Below are 24,495 nucleotides of genomic sequence, written 5' to 3'. Positions count from 1 at the left end.
CTGCTAACCACAGGCGTCAGAGTGTTCTGACTACACTGGAAATCACTGTGGACAGAAAATTGTAAAAGACCGATCTGTCACTCATTTAATGTATGTTATACCCAGGGTAGGTGTAACCTTTATAATTACTTATAGAATTTTATCTAGTGGGCCTGACGTGGTTGCTCATGCCTGTAATCCTAACTTTTTGGGAGGCTGAGGAGGGAGGATTGTTTGAGGCCAGCAGTTCAAGACCAGCATGGCTAACATAGTGAGACCTCAGCAGGAGGGGTTTAAGTAAACTTACACTTGGTAAATACCCCTTTCTCTTTTGCTTGTTGCTACACCCTTCACTGGCCAGCCTGTCCTTCCTCATCATTGCACCAAACTTTTCTAACAATTAGAGTCATAAGACATGAGATTTGGGTAATTTAGAGAGATAATTAAGCCAGTTGCCGCTTTGACCTCTAACATTAAAATCCAAAGGAATTCAGATGATCTACAACTCAAAAAAAGAATTTTGTGCAATTCATTATGGAGATGTATATACACAGATATAATAACAGCTTTATTGAGATAATTTACGTAGCTTAGAGTTCATGAATGTATACAAATCCACAGTTCTTAATGTAATGGCGGAGTTGTATAACCATTACCATAATCACAGATGACCACATATTTATGTAACTGGGGTGAAGCCTCCAGCTGGTAATGACCAAGCATTGTTCCTCTGCCTTGCTTTGACCTCTGCCTAACCCCTGGAAACTGGTGAAAGTGTGGTCTAGCACCAGATATGTTACCAGACAGGCCTGGGACTGTAGGTAATGAATGAATATGTATTCACAAAGATGTATATACAGATACATTTATAGACAGGAAAATGTCCCACTTCCTCTCATTTTTTTTACAGTCAGTTGACAACTTTACTGGGTAAAATGTTAAGTGGCAAAAACGTTGAGAAGAAATGTCCCTTTTCTGCATTTCCCTCAGGCATTCTGGAGGAAAAATGCACACAGCACACATTCATATTTAGTATTTTCTGCAGGTAATTATTCATTTTAAATATTTAAAAATTTTCTCTATTTGTAATTTTTGTGGGTACATAGTAGGTGTATATATTTATGGGGAAAATGCGATGTTTTGATCCAGGCATGCAATGTGAAATAAGCAGGCACAGAAAGACAAGCATCACATGTTCTCACTTTCTTGTGGGATCTAAAAATCAAAACAATTGAACTCATGAACGTAGAGAATAGACGGATGATTACCATTTTAAGTATTTCTTACACACATAACTCACTTTATGTGACGTGAGGAATTATGCTTAGGTTAACTAATTCTGAATTATGACCTTTATTTACTTATTTGGAAATAATACATGCTATTAGTTTGATTTCAAAAAATCAGAAGCTATCTTTTAAAGAGTTCTATCCAGTTGTGCCTGCTTAATTTTATTTTTAAGGAAATTTAAGTTCCTATGTCAATGTAAGGTTGTCTAATATTACCAACGTTTTTTGGTAATATTATTGCTTTTTGCTAATATTATCACTTTTTCCATGTGATAATGGGAAGATTTTTTTCTTATTGTGATAAAAAATTTTTATCAGAAAAAAGTTTTTCATCTTTCAAAAAGATAGCTGGCCACCAGTTCATTCTTAAAATATTAGTTCAAATACTGCATAGATTTGAACTAAATATCTAATGGATAGTCCTCATCATTGCACCAAACATATTACTTACATTCTATTTACCAGTTCAACACTAGCAAATCTAACTGCACAGTCAATAATAAAACAAAATACGATAATTTTTAAATATAGAAAATAGAAAATCTACAAAATAACCTTGAATATTAACAAAAGTTTGTCATTAGCATTTATTTCGCAATGAATCTCCTTTCAGATAAAACTTGTATTTATTTACTTATAAACAAATTATTATCATTATTGAAATTTTTGTCTAGAAGTGTACTTATCTAGCATTGTTATTTTGTGTATTTCTTCTCAAAATACCAACCAATATTCTCTGAAATGAGAATTAAGATCTCTCCAAGGATATAAAACAGAGGCTGAATGGACTTTGGAGTCAGATGGAGCTAAGTACAAATTCCAACTCTAGTGCTCACTACCTGTGTGATGTGTACATATAAGGTATTTGACTTTTCTATGCCCTAGAATTCTCACCTGTACAGGAGAATTTCTATAAAGGGCAAAAAAAAAAAATAGATATTTATTAAATGCCTAGAAAATAGGAGATGTTAGGTACATAAATCACCCTCATATATGGAGTGGATAGGTGCCTCAGATGTATGCAGAAAAGAAAGGTTCTGTTTCAGCTCTTCATTTACTTTTTTATTCAACAGACAGTTATTGAGCGCCTACTATTTATCTGGCACTAATCTAGGCTCCAGAAGACAATACTAAAGAAGTCAGCCCTGGTGCTTCTCCTTTTTTGAGGTTTTTCAATGTATTTACATGAGAATAGCTCTTTTTTCAGCTTTTTAAAAGACAAGATGTAAAATATCTTGGCTTATTTTGTAAACTGTTTTATCTAAGGTAATATTTTACCTGGTCTATTATCCATAGTGTCTAACAGTTTATCAACTGTTCAGAGCACTAAGTGGGATTCAGGAAAGAATATGGGCTTTGAAAACAGACAGAGGGTGTTTGAATCCCAATTCTGCCTTGTGACCTTGAACAAGTTACTGAGCTGTTTTAAATTACTATTTCCCTATCTATCAATTAGGTATAACAACCATTCAATAGTAGTTTTGTAAGGTCTAAGAGCAATGATGTAGTAGAACATAATGTCTGACTTATATTAGGTTTTTAATCAATGGTAGCTGTTATAATTATTTATTAAAATACCTGTTTTAATTATTTATTAAAATACCATTATACCACTTTAATAAATGGTAATTGTTATAATTATTTATTAAAATACCTATGATTTTTATCATTTTTAACAACATGGGTAACTGTTAATTAAAACTCATAGGAAGTGTACAGCATATCATAGCAATAAATATTCATTTATTCTCTTTATGTCCTTGCCATAGTCTTCAAAGCCCAGGACACCATCAGTCCTGTAACCCATAAAGCATTCCTGAAGGGGTAATCTGATTTGGAGCAATATAGAAACAACAAAGGTAACAATGCTGATATAGAATGATATAAAAAATAAAGAAGTAACAATGACAAATATATATTGAGTGCATATCATTTGCTGGTACTTGTTCTAACATAGTATCATTATCTCTTCATTCCCATCTAAGGTCACTCTAAAGCCTGCAATCTTGAAGACTGTACTCTAATGATCTCTAACAAAAGAGGTGACATCCTGGACTGAGAATTGTGAGTGGCCCATCAGAATGTTTGCTGAGCCAGATCCAGTAACAGTGGAAAGAAAAAAAAAATAGCACAGGTCTCTGGAAAATTGATACCCCATATGAGCAGTCTAATTCTGCATTAGTTGTTCAGAAATATAACCTTAATAAAAGGTCTGAGAAGTGGTAATTTTTGTCATTCTTAAATCATCCTTTGAAAATAATTGCCTTTCAAGATTGAACTCCCTTCAGAATAATAAAGGCAAACTTTTAACAGGTTAAAAAGACATAGAATCATTATGTTCCTGTTCAATAGAACTATTAAGCATTTCTTTAGAATAACAACTCATTAAAAAGGGCACACTGTCCTTTTATACACCAATTTAATCATCTAATCAGTTTAGTGTCCCAAAAAGTATGTAAATACTACTTAATTTACTAGTCAAGTTGGCTTATGGAAATTACTACTTAGCATGATTGCCTCTGGATAAAGAACAAACAGGTAGGGAAAAAAACATCGATTTAATAAGGTCGTTTCACCCTTCTGGAGTGAGACTATCAAAAACATGTCTAGACTAGTAAATTATGCAACTGAGCAAAGATTCTTAAAAAGCATTCCAATTATCATTTTAAAAGTCCAAAGAGTTTTCTGGGTTCTTTAAGTAACCAACCCTTAGAGTGTCTATAAAGCTTACCAAAATATCAGCATTTTAAATTAGTCTCTTACCCTTTTCAAATGCTCCTGTATTTTGGACTCCACATCTTGGATGTGTGAAATCATTTTGTTGACACAAGGTGCTGGGATGTTTACTACAGCACAGCTGTGACGTCGGCATGGGTAGCTAAAGTAAATGCCTTTATTCACCCCTAAAGAGAACAAACATAAGAAGCTCATTACTCATTCTATACAAAGTAGTAAACCTTGATGTTCAGAATAAGCAAAAAATATTCTGCTTTATTAGTGATAATACTCTTAAAGTTTCCTTAATAGAGAGGTTGATAAATCTGTCAGAAAATTATAGAACAAATCTTCAAAAAATGTACAAGCTAAAATAAAATAATCATTTATGATCTAATTCTGTAACAAATAAAAATGAACCCAAGAAGCTAAAATAAAACTTCAAGCAAAGTTAAAAAACATAGCATCATGAACTAAACATTGGGAAAAAATGAAGAAAAAGAAGGCAGAAAAATCAGTTGACCCATGTGTTACTAAACAGATTCTGAATCCCTTAAAAATAACTTTGAAATATATTTTAAATATTCCCTTCAAAGAGATGCCCTCTTCCAATGTAAATAACATCCAAATACTCATGCATTGAAGTTCTTCCTTAAATCCAGCATGAGTTTCTGTTGCTGAAAAAAATAAAAGCAGGTCTCCTTCATCCTCATAATAACCTCATTTTCTACCTTCCATTTCTGAAAATTGGAGTCTCATGCGAAGAGTGATTGATGTTCTCACTATAGTATTCAAGCTGTACTCATCATAAAATCTACTCAGTCCGATGTGCCTCAGTGATTCTAATCCTGGCATGTCCCAAATCGACTGAAGGTTGCAGAAGCACAGCAAAGTTGTCCATGAAACTCCACCAAAGTGCTTACTTGCAGTCCTTTTGACTCTAAGGACTATTTGGCTGGATTATAGTTGCAATCACTGATCTTAAATTTGGAGACGCAAAACATGCTCAGCGCCTCAATGAGAACAGTGTGATGTCCTCATTTCAATTGACCTTGAGGGAACAGAGAAATAATCCTGTTGTGTTTTGTTTCAATGTCAACCCACAGAGATGGTAAATATATTTAGTATCTTCATTTAAACTGCAATATTTTAAATGTCTTTTAAATGAAGCCTTATAATATCTTCCTCTAGAAACACAATCTCTTGTAAAAATGGCATGTTTCATTTATAAATAAAACTGTTCAGTGTATTCTATAATGTTCAACTCTCTCGTGTGTGTGTGTGTGTGTGTGTGTGTATATATAACAGTGACCTTTTTATGGCACTAAAAATATGTGCCAGACATAAAGCTAAGCTAAAAATTTTTGATGCCACATTTTTTAATCCCCACAACAATCTTATAAAATGGGATTATTATTTTGATTTCATAGATGAGGAAATCAAGGCTTAGATAAATTATATAACTTGTCTAAGTCTATGGAACAGGTAGGTAGGAGAACTGAGACTTGAACTAAATCTCCCTGGCTATGGAGTATAAGCTGTGAAGGCTGTTTTTATATTTTAAAAGTACAGCAAAATAAAGAGAAACAGTACTAAAAATATATTTCAGGGCATCCTAAATATTTTGCTTGTTTTTAAACTTTGAATGTTCCTTCATAATATCAGTGCTGGTATCCTATGTCTTTTAGTTTGCTTTGACCATACTCTGAACACATATACTTTCTATAATGATTTTTTTTGTGTTACATTCCATCTTTCCTCTTTAGTTCATAAACATGTCTATCTATCTTTCTATCTATCAATCTATCTATCAATCTATCTATCTATCTATGTATCTATCTCTCTGTAATAGTCAAAAGACCAAAAGAACAAGCTAGTAAAAATTACATATTGATCTCCTATCCAAATATCTTGATAAGGGCATGTTGGCCTTCCCTTTAGAAATAAGAAGGTTTTGATACACATTTAACCAACAAGCTGTCACTGTTACAGTTAAAATATTTGTTTTGCTTCAATAAATGTGGAAAAAACAAGAATAGTAATGATTCCTTTTATATTTTTCCTGACTGTGCCACTCTCAACCTATTTTGTGAATACTAATTAATTTCCATAGCACTCCTATGGTTTAGGTTGAATATGTAACATATGGTAAAGTAATGGGAATGATGTACTATGAACTTAAATTTGCACTAAAATCTGTAAAAGACATGACATCCTAAGTAGCACAAGATTGAACCAAAATTCAGTAGTTCATGTCATTCTTTTTATTCCATTGAAAGTATGGCATAAGTTAAAACTTTGAATTTTTAAGAATTTTACCCAGTTTAGGGTGACAGCATGATATAATCAAAAGACAGCTGAACTAGATGTCTGTATTTTCTTGACTGAATTGATAACTAGCTGTACATCTTTAGCTAAAACTATTCAGTCTTTAGGTCTCAGAATTCTTAATAAATTAATGTATTGGTAAGATGTTATATAAGATATTTTTCACCTAAAATTCCAAACATAAATCAAGGGAGCTCTTCCTTGTGAAGCCTGTGCACAATGGTCAGTGTGAGTATATAAAGAATTAAGTTCAGGCAAGACTTTCATCCTCTCTAAACATGCCCCTGACTGCAACTTCCTTGCCCAGAATTAATGCATAAAAGACAAGATCCTCCTGGCTCCAAGCCAGAGTTGAGGTTTGCTGAGACTGTGCAACAGGAAACTTCCATTTGAGAAAAAATATCAACTAGCTGTTTGTGTGGGCAAATGAAATAGAAAGACTATGTTTATAAACTGTCAACTCTTACTACTCAATGAATTTGATTCTTATATAATTTATTCACCCAGCTCCAATAATTTAACATGTTATCACAAGAGTCCTTCCTTTTCTTCGCTTTTTATATGTGCTTCCTTTATGTATGTTACTCCAATTATTCTATCATCCCTTTATCTCAGAACACTTAGGAAAAACTCTGGTGAACACATATTTCCTTTTCACATTATTATCCCTTTTAACATCTTGGTTTTCTTTCCAAAATGTAACATAAGTCAGTGCTCTTGAGGTTAAAAATAATTTGTCCTCTATGCAAAGACTCTTTCATGATGAACATAAAGCATCTTTAATCTTTTATGGAAAGCAAAGATCTCTTTAGGTTTTGTTACACATGACAAAAATAAAATCACCTTTCACTGACATTAGAGTTATTACATTTTCATTGGACCTTACACTGTTGGATACATTTATCACTAAATATCTAGAATAATACACATGGACTCTCAGAGTCGGAAGTGGCTAAAAACTGCTTCTACTCTAACCTTAGTCAATATGCAATGCCCCTGATCGGTGTTCACTTACTGCCAATTTCTTCTCTTCAAAATCTGCAACTTCAATACAATTTTTTTACTTGCCTTGTGGACTCAGGTCTCCCCACTACCTTGCCTGACCACTTCCTAAAGCTATTATTCTATATCAAATTTTGCTTTGACTAGCAATTTTTTGAATGAACTGTTTATACTGGCAGCCGCAATATCCTCATCTGATCTCTTCTTCAAATTACAATTTATATACAAATATTAAGATCCATCTTACATGGTTCCTTGCCTTAAGGAATACTCAACTCTTTCAGACATGTGAGTGCACCTACACCACTTTTTATTTCTCTTTATAAGAATGGATCACATTGCATTCTGCTGTTATTACATTTATGTTTTCCTGTCTATCTTCCCCATGAAATTTTCCATTCTTTCTAGAGAACAACTATATTAAGTGCCTTAAATGATTATTGAATAAATGAATAAACAAATCCTCTATAATTTTTTAAATTTTTTACCTAGCTGTAATCCGATTTTTGTTCTATTCATGAAACTTCATTCTTACATCCCACTAAGCAGTATATCAACTGCCATCCATGAAGGAGTAACTGATATGGAATTAGTTCTCCAGTTATAAGCAACTCTAAATCTGGATTTCAAAATATGAGACAACTGATTTTGGACATCGAAAAATGGGCAGTTCAAGGTTTTTATTTCTGAGAAAAGGGAAACTGATAAAGTGGAGTCCCACAATCACCAAGCTCTCTGCCAAGGGACAATTTCCCAACTACAATAAAGAGATCTGGGAGCAAAACAGAGCACAGTAATCCCGCTGAGTTGAAAAGCAAATATGAGTTTCATGGACAGTGGAAGCATCTGGAAGAAGACAGGAACTCAAGAAGAGAGCGCAATGCAGAAAGGAGCCTCAGAAACACATGTGAGAGGCCCCTCTGACATATGGCATAGAATCCCTGACCAATAACTTCTACCCAGAATGTGCAGAGAAAATTCACAACTTAATATTCAGAAAATAGGCATAAGGCTTGGACTCTTCACAAAAGACAATATACAAATGACTAATACAATGTGGAAACATGCTTAACATTGTTAGTCATCAAGAAAACGCAAATTTAACTAACAGTTCAATACAATTTCACACACACTATAATGCCTAAAATTATAAAGGTTGGCAATGTCCTGTATCAGAGAGGATATAGAACAACTGGAATTGATACATTGCTAGTGGAAATGTAAAATTGTTTAAACACTTTGGAAAACAATTTGACAATTTCTTATAAAAGTTAAACTTACCATAGGACTCAGCATTCCTCTTCTTTATATTTTCCCATGACAAATAAAAATATGTCCACAAAAAGAATTGTAGGTGAATGTTCATAATAGCTTTCTTGATAATAGTCAAAAATTGAAAAAAATCTCAAATTTCCATTAAAGGCTAAATAAATTGTGCAATATTATTGATCAATAAAAATGAACAAGCTACTGATATATGCAACAGCACGGATCAACATTAGAGACATTTTCCTGAGTCTGAAAAAGTTGGACACAAAGAAGTGGCATAATTTCATGTATTTGAAATGTTAGAATGGTAAAACTAAAATCATACTGGAGTTGTGGGAGTGAGTGAAAGTAATCTTGTCTATAGAGGGGGCATGAATGAACTTTCTGGAAATATGGAAATTTCTATACAGTGTTTGAGGTGGTGTTTAAATGGATGTGTATGTTTGTCAAAAGTCATTCACCTGTACACTGTAAATGAGTGGATTTTATTGCATTTAAATTGTACCGCCATACATCTGCTTTATGAAAAAGACATCTAAGCATATCCTAGTGACAGAGCTCAATAATCTTGTATCGTTCTCCTAAACTTTTTATACTACAAAACATTGTAGACAGCCCTTCCTTGAAATGTTCTTTTAATAACTTTCTCTAGCTGCTTCTTCACCTATTTATTCTCATATTACTTAAACATGACTATTTGATAAGAAATAATCTTTTCCTCTACACTTTCTCCTTTAATCATCTCCTTTAAGTGCTTAACTCTCAACTAAACAACTTTAGACTTAACCTTGTCCTGAGCTCCTTGCCAAATGTACAAATTTCCCATATCTGTCCTTCCTAGACTCCCATCCTGGCATTGAGAGTAAGGAAGGGAGGTCTGGACCTACAGAATCCTATGCAGAATGGGAGAAGCATGATAGATAAAACTAAAATGTACCCATTGAGAAGTTGGTATACCACAAACAAGGAAATACATTCACAACAGTAAACTAAAATGCCAAAGCAGAAAGGCACAGAAGAAAAGGGACACATTTGTATGAATAGACATAGAGCTGGAAGGGATAAAGGAAGCATCCAGGGGAGCTCCAAGATGGAAGGTATCTGATACAGTACAAGCAGTGAAAATGATGCCTTGTACAGAGGATCCTCAGAAATGACTTGAAAAGTAAAAGAACTGTTATTAGTGGAAGGTATCCAAGTTACTGATGGCAAATCTATACTGGTCTGCAGCAACTTCAATTCTTGCCTCCTCAGACAAAATAATTCGACTGAGAAGAATAAGGCAGAAGGACAAACCAAGGCAAGTTTCAGAACAGGAATGAAAGTTTTATTAAAAAGCTTTAGGACAGTAAGGAAAGGAAGAAAAGAAAAGAAGAAAAGTACAATCTGGATGAAGGCCAAGCGGGTGACTTGAGAAACCAAGTGCGCAGCTTGACTTATGGACTTGGATTTTATATGCTGGCATACTTCCAAGATACTGCATTACTTCTCCCCACTCCTGAGATTTTATCGGGAAGCTGCTGATGAGTTTAAGGTGTTTTTTGTTAGGGGACTGCCTTTCTCTGGCACTGACTGTGAGCAGTTATTACTTTAGATTAATAGTTAACAACTGCTTGACCATCACCTGACAGTCACCCAAAACTCCTGGTGTGTTGAGGGAGGGGTGGGAGGAGGGGAGTGGACAGGAGGGGAGAGTCCTCTTTTGCCCTGCTCATACCTGAGAGGCTACCTATTGTAACAGAATAAGAAAGTAAAGATATTCCAAAATAAAACTTTTGATTAGCCTTCCCTCTGTCCCCAATCTATTTGGATTCTTTTTTTATTTTTTTATAATTTCTACCTTTATTTTAGATTCAGGGAATGCATATGCAAGTTTGTTACATGGCTATATTGGGTGATGCTGAGGTTTGGGGTATGATTGCTTCTGCCACCCAGATATTGAGCATAGTACATAACGGTTAGTTTTTTAACCTTTGGCCCCCTCCCTCTCTCCTCCCTACAGTAATTCCCACTGTCTATTGGTACCATCTTTATGTCCATGAGTACCCATTGTTTAGATCCCACTTATAAGTGAGAACATGAAGTATTTGGTTTTCTGTTCCTGTGCTAATTCACTTAGGATAATGGCTTCCAGTTGCATCCATGTTGCCGCAAAGAACTTGATTTCATTCTTTTTTATGACAGTATAGTATTTCATGGTATATATGTACCACATTTTCTTTATCCAGTCCACCATTGATGGACACCTAGATTGATTCTATGTCTTTGCTATTGCGAATAATGCTGTGATGAACAAATGAGTGCATTGTCTTTTTGGTAGAATGATTTATTTTCTTTTGGATATATATCCAGTAACAGGATTGCTGGGTTGAATGCTAGTTCAGCTTTTAGTTATTTGACAAATCTCCAAACTCCTTTCCATTGTGGCTGAACTAATTTACATTCCCACCAACAGTGTGTAACAATTTTCTTTTCTCTGCAGAGTTGACAGCATCTGTTGTTTTTGGCTTTTTAGTAATAGCCATTCTGACTGCTATGAGATACTATCTCATTGTGGTTTTCATTTGCATTTCTCTAATGATTAGTGATGTTGAACATTTTTTCACATGCTTGTTGGCCATGTGTACGTTTTCTTTTGAAAAGTGTTTATGTCTTTTGTCCACTTTTTAATGGGGTTGTTTCATGCTTGTAACATGTTTTAAGTTCCTTATAGATTCTGGATATTAGGCTTTTGTCAGATGCATAGTTTGTGAATATTTTCTCCCATTCTGTAGGTTGTCTGTTTACTACTCTGTTGATAGTTTCTTTCGCTGTCCAAAAGGCTTTTAGTTTCATTAAATCCCACTTGTCGATGTTTTGTTTTGTTGTAATTGCTTTTCAGGACTTAGTCATTAATTCTCTCCCAAGACTGATATCCAGAATGGTGTTTCCTAGGTTCTCTTTTAGGATTCTTATAGTTTGAAGTCTTACATTTAAATCTTTAGTCTATTTTAAGTCAATTTTTGTATATGGTGAAAGGGAGGGGTCCAATTTCAATCTTCTGCGTATGCCTAGCTAGCTATCTCAGCACCATTTATTGAACAGGGAATCCTTTCCCCATTGCTTATGTTTGTTGACTTTGACAAAAATGAGATGGATGCAGGTGTGAGGTTTTACTTTTAGGTTCTCCATTCTGTTCTATTGATCTATATATCCATTTTTTGTGGATATATAGATCCACACTAAAACAGCACCATGCTGTTTTAGTTACTGTAGCCATGTAGTATAAAGACAGGTACAATGATGACTCCAGCTTTGTTCTTTTTGGTTAGAATTGCTTAGACTGTTTCAGTTATTTTTTGGTTCTGTATGAATTTTAAAATAGTTTTTTCTAGTTCTGTAAAAAATTACATTGGTAACTTTATAGAAATAGCATTGAATATGTAGATTGCTTTGAGCCATATGGCCATTTAATTGACATTGATTCTTTCAATCCAGGAACATGGAATATTTTTCCATTTATTTGTGTCATCTATGATTTCTTTCAGCAGTGTTTTGTAGTTCTTCTTGTAGAGCTCTTTCACCTCCTGGTTAGAGGCATTCTTAGATATTTTATTATCTTGTGACTTGGAAATACATATAGAATTGCTGCTGAATTTTGTACATTAATTTTGTACTGTGAAACTTTACCACTTATGAGTTCTAGAAGCCTTTTGGTAGAGTCTTTAGGGTTTTCTAGGTATACAATCATATTGTCAGCAAAGGAACAATGACCTCTTTTTGACATCTTCCTGTTTGGATGCCTTTTATTTCTTTTTCTCACCTGATTACTATGGCAAGGACTTCCAATACTATGTTGAATAGGAGTAGTCAGAATGGGCATGCTCATCTTCTTCCAGTTCTAAAGAGGAATGCTTCCAGCTTTGGCTCATTCGGTCTGATGCTGGCTGTGGGTCTGTCATAGATGACTCTTATCATTTTGAGGTATATTCCTTTTATGCCTAGTTTCTTGAACATTTTTATCATAAAGTGATGTTGGATTTTATCAAAAGCTTTTCCCACATCTATTGAGATGATCATAATGCTTTTGTTTTTAATTCAATTTATATGGCGAATTACTTTACTGATTTGCATATGTTGAACCAAACCTGCATCCCAGGAATAAAGCCTTACTTGATCATGGTGAAGTAACTTTTTGATGTGCTGCTGAATTCAGTTTGCTAGTATTTTGTTGAGGATTTTAGTATTTATGTTCATCAAGGATATCAGCCTGTTGTTTTCTTTTTTCATTGTGTCTTTGCAAGGTTTTGGTACCAGGGTGATGTTGGCTTTGTAGAATTAGTTTGGGAGGAGTCCACTTTGATATTATGTAATCGTTTCAGTAGGATTGGTGCCAGCCTTTCTTTGTATGGCTGGTGGAATTTAGCTTTGAATCAACTTGGTCTGGGGCTTTTGGTGGTTGGTAGGCTTATTACTACCAATTTAGTTTCAGAACTCAATATTGATCTGTTCAGAGTTTCAACTTACTCCTGATTCAATCTGGTGAGACTATGTGTTTCTAGGAATTTATTCATTTCCTCCAGCTTTTTTAGTTTGTGTGACTAGAGATGTTCACAACAGTCTCTGAGGATCTTTTGTATTTCTGTGGCATCAGTTGTAATTTCACCTTTGTTGTTCTTGATTGTGCTTATTTGTGTCATACCTCTTTTTTCTTTGTTAATTTAGCTAGTGGTCTATCAATCTTGTTTATCCTTTCAAAAAACCAACTTATGGTTTAATTGATTCTTTGGGTAGATTTTTGGATCTCAATTTCATTCACTTCTATTCAATTTTAGTTATTTCTTTTCTTCTGCTAATTTTGGAGTCATTTGTTCTTGTTTTTCCAGTTCCCCTAGGTGTAATGTTAGATTGTTAATTTGAGATCTTTCTAACTTTTGTGGTGGGCATTTTGCACTACAAAGTTTCCTCTTAATGCTGCTTTTGCTGCATCCCAGAGATCTGGGTATGTTGTGTTTTCATTTATTTTCAGATAACTTTTTTATTTCTGCCTTAATTTCACTGTTTACCCAAAAGTCATTCAGGAGCAATTTGTTTAATTTTTATGTAATTGTGTGGTTTTGAGAGATCTTGGTATTGATTTCTATTTTTATTATTTTTACATTATTTGAGACAGAGTCTTGCTCTGTTGCCCAGGCTGGAGTACAGTGGCATGATCACAACTTACTGCAGCCTTGACCTCCGGGACTCAAGTGATTCTCCCACCTCAGCCTCCCAATTAGCTGGGAATATATGCATGTGACACCATGCACAGCTAATTTTTTGTATCTTTTGTAGAGATAGGGTTTCACCATGTTTCCCCAGCTGGTTTCAAACTCCTGGACTCAAGCAATCCACCCAGACTCTATTTCTAGTTTTATTCTACTGTGGCCTGAGAGTATGGTTCATATAATTTTGATTTTTTTAAATTTATCAAGACTTGCTTAATGGCTGAGCATGTGTTCAATCTTGGAGTATGTTCCATGGGTACTGGGGGAACACGCCCCCAATATTTCAACATAGGTTCTTTCTATTTTCCATAAGTGTCGGCCGGCTGAGAAAGAGAAAGAGTACAAAGAGAGGAGTTTTACAGCTGGGCCTCTGGGGGTGACATCACATATTGGTAGGACCGTGATGCCCACCTAAGCTGCAAAACCAGCAGGTTTTTATTAAGGATTTCAAATGGGGATGGGGTGTATGAACAGGCAATAGGTCACAAAGATCACATGCTCCAAAGGGCAAAAAGGAGAACAAAGATCACATGCTTGTGAGGCCAATAAAGATCACAAGGCAAAGGGCAAAATCAAAAAATATCTGCTAAGGGTCTATGCTCAGCTGTGCATGTATTGTCTTGATAAACATCTTAAACAACAGAAAACAGGGTTCGAGAGCACAGAACCGTATGACCTCAAATTTACCAGGGAGCGGTTTTTTTCCCCACCCTAATAAGCCTGAGGGTACTGCAGGAGACCAGGGCGTATTTCAGTCCTTATCTCAACCACATAAGGCAGACACTCCTAGAGCGGTCATTTATAGATGAGGACATTTGGACTGGGCTGCATTCCCTACAGTGTAGCAAAGCAGCTGTGGCCAGACTGCTTCTTTAGATCCCTCCTCACTGGGCATGGACAGGGTCTCTCTGCAGGTGATCCAGCACCAGTCAGGGGCTTACAGACATAATTCTTATCTCCCTGGGAAAGAGCACTTTGGGGAAGGGGTGGCTGTGGTCTCAGGTTCAGTGGACTTAGTATTTCCTGCCTGGCTGCTCTGAAGAGATCAGCTGATCCTGACAAGGGGGATTCCCCCAGCACAGCACACCAGCTCCACTAAGGGACAGCCACTAAGGGACAGACGACCCCCTCAACTGGGACCTTGACCCCCACGCCTCCTGACTGGATGAGACCTCCCAACTAGGGTCGCCAGATACCTCATACAGGAGAGTTCTGGGTGGCATCTGGTCAGTGCCCCTCTGGGACAAAGCTTCCAGAGGAAAGAGCAGGCAGAAATCTTTGCTATTCTGCACCCTCCACTGGTGATACCCAGGCAAACAGAGTCTGCAGTGGACACCCAGCAAACTGCAGCAGATCTACATAAGAGGGGCCTGACTATTAGAAGAAAAACACACAAAAAGCAACAGCAACATCAACAAAAGAGACCCCACAAAATCCCCGTCCAAAGTTTATCAGCCTCAAAGATCAATGGTTGAAAAATCCATGAAGATGAAGAAAAGTCAATGCAAAAACACTGAAAATCCTCAAAGCTGGAATGCCTCTTCTCCTCCGAATAATCACAACACTTCTCCAGCAAGGGCACAGAATGGGGCCAATGGTGAGATGGATGAACTGACAGAAGCAGACTTCACAAAGTGGGTAATAATGAATTTCACTGAGCTAAAGGATTATCTTCTAACCCAATGCAAAGAAGCTAAAAACCATGATAAAAGATTACAGGAGCTGTTAACTAGAATAACCAGTTTAGAGAGGAATATAAATGGCCTGATGTAGCTGAAAAACACAGCACGGCAACTTCATGATGGAAACGTAAGTATCAATAGCTGAATCGACCAAGCAGAAGAGAGAGTATCAGAGCTTGAAGACTCTCTTGCAGAAATAAGGCAGACAAACAAGATCAGATAAAAAAGAAAGAAATTAAACAAACAAAACCTCTGAGAACTATGGGACTATGTAAAGAGACTGAACCTATGACTGATTAGAGAAACTGAAAGAGATGGGGAGGATGGAACCAAGTTGTAAAACACACTTCAGGACACCATCCAGGAGAACTTCCCCAATCTAGCAAGACAGGCCAATTTTCAAATCCAGGAAATCCAGAGAACCCCAGTAAGATATTTCATGAAAAGATTTACCCCCAAGACACATAATCATCAGATTCTCCAAGGTAAAAATGAAGGAAAAATTGTTAAGGGCAGCCAGAGAGAAAGGCAAGGTCATCCACAAAGGGCAGCCCATCAGACTAACCGTGTACCTCTCAGTGGAAACCCTAAAAGCCAGAAGAGATTGGGGGCCAACATTCAACATTCTTAAAAAAAGAAACTTCAACTCAGAATTTCATATTAGGCCAAACTAAGCTTCATAAGTGAAGGAGAAATAAAATCTTTTTTTAGACAAGCAACTGCTGAGGAATTTTGTGAACACCAGGTCTGCCTTGCAAGAGCTCCTGAAGGAAGCACTATTACTATCCACTACAAAAACACACTGAAGTACACAGAACAACAACTCTATGAAGCAACTATATTAACAAGTTTGCAAAATTAACCAGCCAGCATCATGATGACGGATTAAATTCACACATAACAATATTAACCTTAAATGTAAATGGGCTAAATGTCCCAATTAAGAAACACAGAATGACAAACTGGATACAAAGACAGGACCCATCAGTGTGCTGTATTCAAAGAACACATCTCACATGCAAAGATGCACATAGACTCAAAATAAAGGGACAGAGGAAAATTTACCAAGCAAATTGAAAGCAGAAAAATGCAGAGGTTGCAATCACAGTTTCTGAAAAACTAGACTTTAAACCAACAAAGGTCAAAACAGATAAAGAAGGGCATTACATAATGTTAAAGGGTTCAATTCAACAAGAAGAGCTAACTATCCTAAATATATATGTACCCAATACAGGAGCCCTGAGATCCATAAAACAAGTTCTTAGAGACCTACAAAGAGACTTAGACCCCCACACAATAATAGAGGGAGACTTTAATAACCCACTGTCAGTATTAGACAGATCATTGAGAGAGAAAATTAACAAAGATCCAGGACTTGAACTCAGCTCTTGACCAAGTGGACCTGATTGATATCTACAGAACTTGCCACCCAAAAAACAGGAGAATATAAATTTTTCTCAGTGCACTTACTCTAAAATTGATCACATAATTGGAAGTAAAACACTCCTCAGCAAATGCAAAATAACTGAAATCATAACAAACACTCTCTCAGACCGCAGTGCAATCAAATGAGAACTGAAGATTAAAAAGCCCACTCAAAACCACATAACTACATGGAAATTGAACAACCTGCTCTTGAATGACTCCTGGTAAATAATGAAATTAAGACAGATATCAAGAAGTTCTATGAAACAAATGAGAACAAAGCAACAATGTATCAGAATCTCTGTGATACAGCTAAAGCAGTGCTAAGTAGGAAATTTATAGCACTAAATGCCCACATCAAAAAGCTAGAAAGATCTCAAATCAACCCCCTAACATCACAACTAAACGAACTAGAGAACAAAGAGCAAACAAACTCCAGAGCTAGCAGAAGACTAGAAATCACCAATCTCAGAGCAGAACTGAAAGAGATAAACACAAAAAAATCACTTCCAAAAAAATCAATGAATACAGGAGCTGTTTTTTTTTTAAAAAAAAGAATCAATAGAATAGACTGCTAGTGAGTCTGATTTTAAAAAAAGAGAGAGAAGATCCAAATAAACACAATCAGAAATGATAAGGGGGATACCACCACTGACCCCACAGAAATACAACCATCAGAGAATACTATAAACACCTCTATGCAAATACACTGGAAAATCTACAAGAAATGGATAAATTCCTGGACACATACACCATCCCAAGACTGAACCAGGAAGAATTTGAATCCCTAAATAGACCAATAACAAGTTCTGAAATTGAGGCAGTAATAAATAGCCTACCAACTAAAAAAAGGCCTACATTCAGATGGATTTATAGCTGAATTCTATCAGAAGTACAAAGAGAAGCTGGTACCATACCTTCTGAAACTATTCAAACAATTGAAAAGGAGGGATTCCTCCCTAACTCATTTTATGAGGCCAGTATCATCCTGACACCAGAGATACTACAACAACAACAACAACAACAACATAAACTTCAGGCCAATAACCCTGATGAACATCTATGCAGAAATCTCAGTAAAGTACTGGCAAACCAAATTCAGCAGCACATCAAAAAGCTTATCCACCATGATCAAGTCTGCTTCATCCCCGGGATGCAAGGCTGGTTCAACATACGCAAATCAATAAATGTAATTAATCATGTAAACAGAACTAAAGACAAAAACCACATGATTATCTCGATAGATGCAGAAAAGGCCTTTGATAAAATTCAACACCCCTTCATGTAAATAACTCAGTAAGTGAGATATTGAAGGAATATCCCTCAAAATAATATGTGCTATTTATCACAAACTCACAGTCAATATCATACTAAACAGGCAAAAATGGGAAGCATTCCCCTTGAAAATGGGTACAAGACAAGGATGCCCTCACTCACCACTCTTATTCAACATAGTGTTGGAAGTTCTGGCCAGGGCAATCAGGCAAGGTAAAAAATAAAGGGTTTGCAAATAAGAAGAGAGGAATTCAAATTGTCTTTGTTTGAGGATGACATGATCTATATCTAGAAAACCCCATCAACTCAGCCCAAAAGCTTCCTAAGCTGATAAGCAACTTTAGCAAAGTCTCAGGATATAAAATCAATGTGCAGAAATCACAAGCATTCCGGTACACCAACAACAGACAGGCAGAGAGCCAAATCATAAATGAACTCCCATTCACAATTGCCACAAAGAGAATAAAATACCCAGGAAAACAAGGGAAATGAAGGACCTCTTCAATGAGTAATACAAACCACTGCTCAAGGATATCAGAGAGGATACAAGCAGATGGAAAAGTGTATCATGCTTATGGATAGGAAGAATCAATATCATGAAAATGACCATACTGCCCAAAGCAATTTATAGATTCAACACTATTTCCATTAAACTACCACTGACATTCTTCAAAGAATTAGAAAAAACTATTTTAAAATTCACACGGAACCAAAAAAGACCTCACATAGCCAAGACAATCCTAAGCAAAAAATAAAACAAACCTGGAAGTATCATGCTGCCTGACTTCAAACTATACTATAAGGCTACAGTAATCAAAACAGCATGGAACTGGTACAAAATAGGCACATAGACCAGCAGAACAGAGAACTCAGAAATAAAAACACACATCTACAACCATTTGATCTTTGACAAGCTTGACAAAACAAGCAATGGGTAAATGATTACCTATTTAATAAATGGTGCTGGGAGAACTGGTTAGCCATATGCATTAAACTGAAACTGGATTCCCTCTTTATACCTTATACAAAAATCAACTCAAGATTAAAGACTTAAATGTAAAACCCAAAACTATAAAAACCCTAGAAGAAAATCTAGCCAATACCATTCAGGACATAGGCATGGGGAAAGACCTTATGATGAAATCGCCAAAAGCAATTGAAACAAAAATCAAAATTGACAAATGGGGTCTAATTAAACTACAGAGCTTCTGCACAGCAAAAGAAAGTATCATTAGAGCGAACAGGCAACTTACAAAATGGGAGAAAATTTTTGCAATCTATCCATCTGACAAAGGTCTAATATCCAAAATCTACAAGGAACTTAAGCAAATTTACAAGAAAACAACAACCCGTTAAAAAAATAGGCAAAGGATATGAACAGACACTTCTCAAAAAAAAAGGCACACATGTGGCCAACAAATATATTTTAAAAAGGTCAACATCGCTGATCATTAGAGAAATGCAAATCAAAACTACAATGAGATACCATCTCATGCCAGTCAGAATGGCAATTATTAAAAAGTCAAGAAACAACAGATGCTAGTGAGGTTGCAGAGAAATAATTCTTTTACACTGTTGGTAGGAGCATAAATTAGTTCAATCACCGTGGAAGACAGTGGCAATTCCTCAAAGATTTAGAACTAGAGATACCATTTGACCCAGCAATCCCATTACTGGGTATACAACCTAGGAGCATAAATCATTCTATTATAAACATACATGCATGAGTTATGTTCATTGCAGCACTATTCATAATAGCAAAGACATGGAATCAACCCAAATGCCCATCAATGATAGACTAGATAAAGAAAATGTGGTACATATACACCATGGAATATTATGCAGCCATAAAAAGGAACGAGATCATGTCCTTTGCAGGGACATGGATGAAGCTGGAAGCTATTATCCTCAGCAAACTAACGCAGGAACAGAAAACCAAACACTACATGTTCTCACTTGTAAGTGGGAGCTGAACAATGAGAGCACATGGACACAGGGAGGGGAAGAACACTTACTGGGGCCTGCAGGGGGAGGGCGGGGTCGGGGAAAGCATTAGGGAAAAGAGCTAATGCATGTTGGGCTTAATACTTAGGTGATGGATTGACCATGGCATGTGTTTACCTATGTAAGAAACCTGCACATCCTGCACATGTACCCTGGAACTTAAGAAAATAAAATAAAATGATTATTTAAAAAATGAAAAATACACCCCCAAAACATCTGTCTTCTTTTTATTCTAAGAAACATGTCCTCAATGAACTGTAAATGTTCTATCTAGAACAGGCCAGTCACAGCTTGGGTGGTTAAGAATTTATTTTAAAATTCATACATTTCTGAAATTACATAACAATCATAAACTCAGATTTTATGTTAACAATATACTATTGATACAATATACTACCTTATATCTTTACTATTATATATCTTTACTATGTTAACTATTAATGATATGCAGGATTTAGTTCAAAATAGAAATAGTATTGACATCATAAACTAATGAGGGAGTATAAATATAGCTTATATAGTTTACTATATGATTTACGTTCAGTCCTCACCTTCAGTATTTGTCATTTTACTTTCATGAAAACTTTCACTGTTCTCCTTAGAGGCTCCATATAGAACCAAACTCTGAGACGTGGCATTGTCTTTTAAAAAGAAAAAACACATATTTTAGTGAGTAGTTAATATTATAGAAAATTTTAAAATAAGCACCACCATGTAAAAACTATGTTACGGAAGTGCTCTCCTTAAAAGAAAAACAACTATGATACAAATATTAATCAAAACCCACAGTATAATATCTTCAGATATTTTCTCTCTGCTCTTCAATTGATTTGACTCTTTCATAAGAAGGTATTCAAAATAGCATGAGACTGTTAAAAACAAATAGGTAAGTCATTATGTGTTGATATAGAATGTATCCAGGATACACTATATGAAAATTAGCAAGGCAGAGATTTGTGTGTAAGCTTTGTCACCTTTTTTTAAAAATGAGATGTATGTGTGTGTGTGTGTATATATATACACACACATATATATATCTTAACTATGTTAACTATTGATATGTAGGATTTACTTACAATTATATATCCTGTATAAGTTATGTAAGATTTATAATTATAAATACATAAGATATGTAGGATTTATAATTGCTAGATTAAGAGACTGTTGTTTTTAGAAAGAGGACAGGTAGAGAGAGGGGAAATGTTTTATTTTACAATCTCTGAAGAAGTGTTTCAAAATTCTAAAATATAAAAATATGTTATCATTTATTTGACATTTTCTTATAAAGCTAAATATATCTACACTACAATGCAGCAACTCCAGTCCTAAGCTTTTAACAAACAGAAATGAAAGTATAGGTCCACAGAAATATTATCCCAGGCCATTTATATAGCTTTATTCATAACAGTGAAAACTGGAAACAACCTAAATGTCCATCAGCAGAAAAATAGATTTAAATAAATACTCTGTAGTTATGCAATAATATAATGTGGACCAGTGAGAAAGAATGAGCTGCAAATACATGGAGTAATATTGGTGAATCTCAAAAATATATTGATATATTTAATTTCATTATTATGAGGTCCAAGAAAAAGACGAAAGTAAGCTATGGTGATAAAAATCAAAATAACAGTTGCCTATAGTAGGCGAGAAACTTTCAGGGGTGTTGGAAATTTTTTCTAGCTTGAATGGCATGGTAGTTACATTTATGTATGCACTTATCAAAATGCATTAAATTATAAATTTAAGATGGCATTTTCTTGTATGTATGCTATAAAATAAAAAAGTGTTTTACTCTAAAACCATCAAAATATTTTTATATATTATAAATACATACATACATACATATATAAATATAAGGTTTAAATGTTTGCAGAATAACTTATGTTAATATATACTAACAGTTACAGATAGAATACTTATGTTAAAGCTCACTAAAGCATTAAAGAAAGCATAAAAGAAGGCAAAAGTAAGTTTATAGCAAAAATATTCAATAGGAAATTGTTCGAAACATGTAAAAATGATAAAAGATAGTGCTAATCAAATAACTATAATATATAAATGACTAAATTTACCCAAAAAGAACCAATTATAAAATAATACAGAAAAAAATTATAAATAAAATACATACAATTATTTTCTGAAAAAGAAAACTTGATGTGACTAAATATGAACAAATCTAGAACTTAAGCTCAACAACACCGAGAGTTATTACTTTACAATTGAAGTTATAGATAATAATAAAAAAATCTATATGTGTGTAATAAAACAGCACATTATATTAGAAAAAAAATCTTATTTTTTAACATAAAGAGAAATTTAGAGAAAAAATATAGAGGAAAAATCTAAATAACTGCCATTTATCTGTGGCATATGAAGTTCAGAATAACAAAATGACATACAGGATGTGATGAATACAATAAGGTAATACTGATATACAGATTACAAATCACAAAAAGATACAGATTATATCATTTTAAAGGTAGTAAAAGTAGGTATCTTAGACAACAATAATTCAAAAAAATTTAATAAGTAGAAACTAGCTGCACTATATAATTAATCTACTGTACAATTAGAAATTTGTCACATAAAGTTAATTCAAAGGTATTTGGAAATTTAATGTATATTTCCAAATAAATATGTCAAGGAAGAATTCCATGTCATACAAAATACGTATTAAAAAGGAAACACTTTGTAAAGAAATGTTAATGTGTTTAAAACAGAAATACATTCAGAACTTAAATGTTTAATTATAAATAACATTCAAAATACTGGCAAAAGTGAAGTATATATGTGTACTAAGACATTAAAGGGAAACATAGGAAATAAATAAGTTTTTTTTTTTTTCTGAAGTGGAGTCTTGCTCTGTTGCCAGGCTGGAGTGCAATGGCGTGATCTCGGCTCACTGCAACCTCCGACTCCTGGTTCAAGTGATTCTCCTGCCTCGGCCTCCCAAGTAGCTGGGACTACAGGTGCGCGCCACCATGCCTGGATAATTTTTTGTATTTTTAATAGAGATGGGGTTTTGTCATGTTGGCAAGGCTGGTCTCGAACTCCTGACCTCAGGTGATTTGCTCACCTTGGCCTCCCAAAGTGCTGGCATTATAGGCGTGAGCCACCATGCCTGGCCAGAAATAAATAATTCTAAAACTGTAAAAAAGTCTCCTTTATATATCAGCCACTCCAACCCACAGAGGCTTGTTTACTATAGAGCACTAGAAGCAAATGTCCTGTTTTCCAAGCTGCTGAGCTTCTGGCATTGTAACCACAACTTCAGTCCCCTTCTCTAACCACTTCCTTCAGACTCTGTGATGACGAGATGAGGTTTTCCCATAATTAAGACCTCAGTATTATCTTTGAACTTTAGTTTTACTCTAATCTTCAGACGGATGTTCCCACAACTTGCCTGAGTCTTGATGACTCCAATCCCTACGATTCAGTACCCCAACCAGTGATTTGGGGAGTTTGCAATGTAGCAGTTTTGTGGTATGTTCAGAGTATTAAAAGAATAAAGTTTCCACAATCAAATTCTTGTGTAAGTCAGAGGCTGACACGAAAGAATCAGAATTGTGTAAACCTAACACATGATTCTTTAAAAAGAAGAATTAAAAATATAGAATTGGAAAGCTGGGCATGGTGGCATGCACCTGTAGTCCCAGTTACTCCAGAGGCTGAGGCAGAATGATCACTTGAGCCCAGGAGTTCAAAGCTGCAATGAGCCATGACTGTGTCACTGCACCCCAACCTGAGCAACAAAGCAAGACCCTCTCTCTAAAAAATAAAATAAATAAAACTGGAAATATTAAGTGCAAATAACACAAAATCAACAAAATTTCATACACTATAAAACTGTGTTAAAATTAATTTGAAAGTTTAAAAGAAAATTAATGCATCAGTTACTTGAAAAGTCACCATGCCATTCTCGCTCCCATGGTAATCCAGTAGAAAGCATCATGGTCTTCCCATGAATAATTTCTCAAAATCAATAAGGAGTACAGAGTGAATCAAACACAAAAGAAAAGTGGACACCACAACTCAAGATTGGTTATCAGTAGGCAACTAACGTTACAATTTTCTTGTGTGTACTTCCAGATACTTTATACCTATGAGAATATTTCATATGTATGCCTTATTTTATGCTTTAGTGAGCTTTAACGTATATTCTATCTGTAACTGTTAGTATATGTTAACATAAGTCATTCTGCAAGCATTTAAACCTTATGTATGTATGGTATATGTATTTATAATATATAAAAATGTTTTAATGGTTTTAGAGTAAAA

General features: G+C 35.0%; 1 protein-coding gene across 1 annotated transcript in view; it reads right to left on the bottom strand.

Annotated features, from left to right (window-relative positions):
- The window catches only part of CCDC178 (coiled-coil domain containing 178), a 483,853-nt gene that overhangs the window by 441,821 nt on the left and 17,537 nt on the right, over nucleotides 1-24,495 (bottom strand). Inside the window, exons 3-4 of the mRNA XM_001101213.5 lie at nucleotides 20,766-20,855; nucleotides 4,032-4,171 (exon numbers count right to left, since the gene is read on the bottom strand). Coding sequence (XP_001101213.3) covers nucleotides 4,032-4,171; nucleotides 20,766-20,855 — 230 coding nt within the window. The remainder of the gene's footprint in view (nucleotides 1-4,031; nucleotides 4,172-20,765; nucleotides 20,856-24,495) is intronic.

Source organism: Macaca mulatta, chromosome 18 (assembly GCF_049350105.2).
Source record: "Macaca mulatta isolate MMU2019108-1 chromosome 18, T2T-MMU8v2.0, whole genome shotgun sequence".
Lineage (NCBI taxonomy): Eukaryota > Metazoa > Chordata > Mammalia > Primates > Cercopithecidae > Macaca > Macaca mulatta.
The sequence above is the reverse complement of the archived record's forward strand: the minus strand, read 5'-3'. Positions and strand labels throughout refer to the sequence as shown.